At 34.4% G+C, this 5,767-nt stretch overlaps 2 protein-coding genes across 2 annotated transcripts in view; one reads left to right on the top strand and one right to left on the bottom strand.

Moving 5' to 3' along the window:
* Window positions 1-1,300, top strand: part of LOC107619177 (50S ribosomal protein L21, chloroplastic) — a 2,054-nt gene extending 754 nt beyond the window's left edge. The window contains exons 2-5 of the mRNA XM_016321417.2: window positions 127-207; window positions 589-690; window positions 772-846; window positions 967-1,300. Coding sequence (XP_016176903.1) covers window positions 127-207; window positions 589-690; window positions 772-846; window positions 967-1,062 — 354 coding nt within the window. The 3' untranslated portion in view covers window positions 1,063-1,300. The remainder of the gene's footprint in view (window positions 1-126; window positions 208-588; window positions 691-771; window positions 847-966) is intronic.
* Window positions 1,529-4,380, bottom strand: LOC107618799 (uncharacterized membrane protein At4g09580). Its single transcript, XM_016320963.2, has 4 exons — window positions 3,850-4,380; window positions 3,347-3,617; window positions 3,082-3,252; window positions 1,529-2,117 (listed from the first exon to the last, which is right to left on the bottom strand). Exons 1-4 carry the CDS (start codon window positions 4,110-4,112, stop codon window positions 1,986-1,988), a joined length of 837 nt encoding a protein of 278 aa, XP_016176449.1. The 5' UTR covers window positions 4,113-4,380; the 3' UTR covers window positions 1,529-1,985.

The following is a 5,767-nucleotide window of genomic DNA, read 5'->3' as shown; positions in this document are numbered from 1 at the left end:
CGTGTAGAATAAATAATTGAGATGAATTTTTACTATCGATTATATGGTTGTTTTCTTTTGTGGTTCATGCAAGTATCTTGTGGTTTTTTGAGCTGAACTTGTTTCAATTTATGGCGAGTTGTTTAGGTTGGTGGACGCCAATATATTGTTCACCCTGGTCGTTGGATAACTGTTCAGAGGCTGAAAGGTGCTAAGGTTAATGACAAGGTACATACATACCTTTAATATAGCTTATTCTGAGAGTCAGGTTTATCGAATTGCTCTACTCTTGCTATGTATTTAGAAGTATGGTCCACTGTTATTTTGCATAGAGTGATTTTGTTTGGAATAATTGATCAATAGATGTTTGTTGTTTATCAACAATATAGACTTGAGACCAATTCATGGTCTCCGAACTATGGGTTAGGATCTGTAACTATCTTTTAATGAATCAGACTTTAGACCTGTGGAAAAATGAGATTATGTTTGAGGGATTAGTGCTGTTGCTGATGCTGCTAAAGTGATAATAATTTGTGCATATCTATCCATAACTTAAGAAACTTCTTTAGCTTTCAGTTTTTTAATTTTAGCTCTTGGAGGCATATGCAGATTGCTTTACATAGGGTTTTGCTGGTTGGCACTGATACATCTTGCTACATTGGAAGACCAGTTGTGACAAATGCTGTGGTATATGCAACAGTGGAAGAGCAGGTATATGCCACATCTTGCTACATCTTTTCTATTCCACGAAGAAAAGACTCTTCCGCCTTAACCATGTTATTTGTAATGCAGGGTTTAGATGACAAAGTAATTGTCTTCAAATATAAAAAGAAGAAGAAGTACCGCAGAACCATTGGACACAGACAGGTAACAAAACAAAGTTGTTCAGCATTTGAGCATCTTCCTCTGCAAACAATATTTATCAAATGCTCGTTGTTTATAAACTATAGTGTGATGTTTGATTTGGTTTTCAACCTGTTATTACAGCCAAATACACGCATAAGGATAAATAGCATTATGGGCTATGAGAACTACCCAAAAGTTACTATGGACGATATCAAGGACGAGGATAAGGAGTCATGAGCATCTCTTGTACTGTGCCAATATTTGTATCTTCTTGAATCTTTTACTCATAAAGCTATCATTTTGTTATAGTTGATTTTGCTTGTTAGAGGAGCTGTTTAACTTCATATCTGGCTAATGTATGCCATATTGTAAACTCTAGTTCCTAAATACATTGCCATTTTTCATGTTTCCAATTGTCACATTCCAGTTTTAACTAGAAAAGATTCAGCATGGAATTATTGCACTTTCAGCTTTTGTTACCCATCTTTCTTGATCATGTTTATATTTTACAACACATGATGGAAACAAATCAAATTTGCAGTTGTGTCTCTGATTGAACCAATAGAGATACAATTTGCAAATTTGATACTGTACTTCCAATACATGATATGATACACACAATGTGACAATCATGCCCACTAATTTCTCCACAACTGTTTGTGGAAGCATCGAGTTGGAGAGGATCAAAATTGAACAGGGAGAATTAAATGAATTTCTCTATTATAACATATATTGATAAACAATGATACAGAGTCAGTTCCTATATGGTGTAAGGCACATATGCTGACAGCTTCACAAGAACATTTATCAAATCCTTCCCCTGATGCCAAAATGGCTACATTATGAGTAACTTAAATGCTCCATTAGAACCCTTGGCCCTTGCTGGATGATCTGATTCCCACTGAACTAATTCTACATTTACCCTCTTCTAGCCATCAAAATGGAAAATAATAATGAAAGAAAAAACAAAAATAATATAGAACAAAGTGGCTCCACCATATAAAATAAAATGGGGCATATCCTGTTTTTAATTAATAATAATACATCCTTTCTCAACGATATATTGGTTAATCATAATCCACTTTGATCAATAGTCAAAATCTAATTCAATGATTAAGTAACTTGCCATTGATGATATGTGTGGTGAGCCAGCATAGCTTTCATTCATACACTCGCTTCCTCTTCAAAAGTGTAGGACATATGGCAACAAAACCAATGAGAAATAGAACTGAGAATGTCTTGAAATCATATAGATCCTTCAATGACTTTAGATCCCCAAGAGCAAGACCAGCCTATTTAAATAACAATGGAAACATTAGAACATAAATGCAGAACAGCTACCACAACAGTATAGACAAACCTGGACAGAATTTTTCTTAGCCTCTAATCTGGGAGTTTGGAATCAAACGAAGTGAAAAATATAATGTAATTCAAATCAGAATGACATATAGCAGAAAAATGAAAACAGCATACTAATATAAAATGACTGTCAGTCTAACTCATGATCAAAGAAACAAAATATGAGTGAGAAACTGTTTTTTTTTCCTTTCTTTTTAATTTTTTTCTGGTAGATATAGATTAGTTTTTTGAGTATGAAATTGAAAACAAGCAAATACTCGATATCCAAATGGAACCATTCTTATTACTTTAATTATCCAATCCAGGTAGATGACCTGAAACACACTCTGATCATGAGGAGAAAAAGGTTTGGACATAGTTCTCTAATAGTAGTGTACAGCAAAATGTAATGAAGAAACCTAAACAAACTTGGGAGTAGGAACTATTCTTCATGATCATGACAAAACATTCCAATTTTAACTATTTTGAACAGATCAACTTCCAAGGTTCCTAAGCTATAAAAAAGAAAAAGCTGTTAAATTGTCATTAGCAGAGCTTATGGAATAGGATGAGCAACTTAATTCATTTGAGGATCAAGATTGGTCCCCTTAAGTTGATGCGATTATCCAACAAATGTTGCAAGAAACTTCCACAAAGACCCTTTGCCCATATATTCCTGGTTGCCCACTTTGAGTAAGAGGACACATTGATCATATACTCGGAGGTTGAGTTCAAGAACTTAAAGTTTAGAAGCCAGCAGGCAACTAGAAGACAACTAACCAGAATGAGCTAAAATCACTCGAGAATTAAGGCATAAATATATAAACAAACTAGGATTACCACAATATCAAGCTGAGCAGAAACAGGAAAGGGAAGAACATATCTTAAAATTACAGCAACATGGGCACAAAAACTTACTCTGACAGTAATATATGACGCCGGAATAAGACCGATCAATGTTGCCAGAAAGAATATATGAAACGGTACATCAACAATGGGAGATGCCAAATTGATGAAAAGATTTGGCAAAGTTGGTGTTATCCTCAGAAAAAGCATGTAATTCAGCAACCTATCCCTACGCTTTGCTATCTGATTAAAGCAAAAGAAAACCAAGTTACAACAAAGTTAACATCACAAAGTTCAACCTAGCTTATTCCCACATGAACACAAAAGAAACACAAACCTCAGCTTGGAAAAACCTTAACTTCTCAGGCCACAACCAAGAAACCAAAGGGCGTCCGATTAATTTAGACAAGAAGAAGCAAGAGGAAGCGCCGGCAGTGGCATTGAAAACAACAAGAAGGATTCCCCGAACAACGCCGAAGAGGGCCCCAGCCAAAAGAGACATGAAGATGGTCCCGGGAATCATGAAGGTCTGCATGAAGATGTAGGTTGAGCAGTAACCAAGAATGAACGGTGCAGGGTGGTTACTCGCATATGCTGAAAGATTCTCTCTGTACACAAAGAAACAACACAATAAACTACACAAAAAGATTCAAACACACCCTTACACTCAAAAGTCAAAACAACACAACAAATTCCAAAATTTTCTTTTTTTTTCCCACAAAAAAAAAGGCTTTCTCTCTCCCCCTGTCTAATCACTAATGTTCCAACCAATCTGATGCTACGTTCATCTAATGCTAATTTGATTCAAATAAACCAATGAAAAGAGGGATCTTTATTTACTTGAGGAGGCGAAGATCGGAGAGGGTGCGTGGGAGCTTGATGCGGCCGAACTCGGAGGCGGGCATGGTGAGGTAGATGCAGAAAAGACCGGTGGCGAAGAGGAAGAATACGGCGACGGCGGCGGCGAATTCGCAGCTGTTGAGAGGGAACTTCTCCGATTTGGGCTTCTTGGCGGCGGGGGAGTCGTCCTCGCCATTGTTCTCGAGGTCCCTGAGGAGCAACCTACCGGTATCGACCGCCGTGACGCTCCGCGGCGCCGGCATCGTCGTCGGCAGAAGGTGGATCCGATCACGGCACTGGCATTCGGGGGTTTATGGAATGGAATTTGGGCGATTACTTGAAAATGAAATTGGGAACCCTAAAGATAGGATCTTTGAGCTGCAATTTCAATTTAATGCGAATTCGAATGCGAAAGCGTGTGGTGGTGTGTTGTGATGTGAGGAAGAAGGAAGGAGGAAGCTCAGCGTCACCGAAAAGAAGAAAACTATGTTTTAGAATTTTAATTTCTTTTTTTCGTTTTCTTATTATTACACCAAAACATTTATTTCTTTATGTATTTATATGTACTCACTCCATTTTGGAGCCACTTCATTTTCATAACATCATTTTTTTCCTAGATAATATCTAGCGGAATTAACGGGACTGGTTTTTCGGCCCATTTTTTTCGACATGCATATTATGTGTATTGTACCTTGTTATGGAGATTTTGGATGCTAGACCTAAATGTAATGGTTATTTTTTTTAAATATAGACATAAAAAATTAGATGGTCTGGTTTTTTTATTAGTAAAAATAGGTACACAAATTGAATGGTTTGATTTGTGTAAAAGAAAAAATTTAAATTTGCATGTAAGTGACCAGATCGCCTGATTCCAATGTAGTTTAATTTTTTTTTTTTTTTTGAGAGAGAGGTAGCAAATCGAACAGAACTATCCTTTTTATATGTGTTTGAAAAAAAATTATAGTAAAATTCATATTCATGTGAGAAAAAAAAAAAGATAATAAAGTCGTATTAAAAGTATATTATTTTGGTCAAATTTTGTTACAAATATTTGAATAAGTGAAATTTGTTTGTGAAATTTCGTTAGATGTTGTTATTTCATTCACAATCTCATTTGAAAAACTAAAAGTTGTGATTTATGAGAAGATAGATTCTAAAATGTCAAGGAGAATATCATGTATTTTATACAGGTATCTTATACTGATATTTGGTGGATTCGTTGAATTTTAAACTAAATATGTAACTGATGAAACAAGCATGCAAGAGATATTTTCAATGTATATTAAAAGTCGCTCTCAGATGTCGTTCATTGAGTTGTATATTGAGTTTGAACAATCTGAAGTTTACTGAAATATTAAACGGAAAGATTACAATAGTGACAATGAGAAAGAGTTTGAAAACGATTACAAAGTCATTAGTTCAGATGAAGACGAAAATCAAGTTAACGGTACTACAGAGACAAATGTGACAGAAGTGACAAATGCATTAGCAAACCAACAACTGTTTGAGGAACCATCTTTCATGCGTACTTTAGATTTAGATACCATGCATGCTCTATAGAGTATTCTATATATATGAATACAAGTACGTGTCTATATTTATACAAGGGATTAGAATTTTGTTATAATTTATATTGTCGATCGATTAATTAATTACGTGACATGTGAAAATATAATTAATTAGAATTTTTATGTCTTTATTTAGTTAAATTTAAGATAATAAATTTATTTATTTATACAAGGGATTAGAATTTTGTTATAATTTATATTGTCGATCGATTAATTAATTACGTGACATGTGAAAATATAATTAATTAGAATTTTTATGTCTTTATTTAGTTAAATTTAAGATAATAAATTTATTTATTTATTTGATTAAATATTAATTAATATTTATTTATGTGTTTATATTTTTATTT

The sequence above is a fragment of the Arachis ipaensis genome, chromosome B09, assembly GCF_000816755.2.
Source record: "Arachis ipaensis cultivar K30076 chromosome B09, Araip1.1, whole genome shotgun sequence".
In the NCBI taxonomy this organism is placed as follows: Eukaryota; Viridiplantae; Streptophyta; class Magnoliopsida; order Fabales; family Fabaceae; genus Arachis; species Arachis ipaensis.
This window is presented reverse-complemented; position numbering and strand designations above follow the sequence as displayed.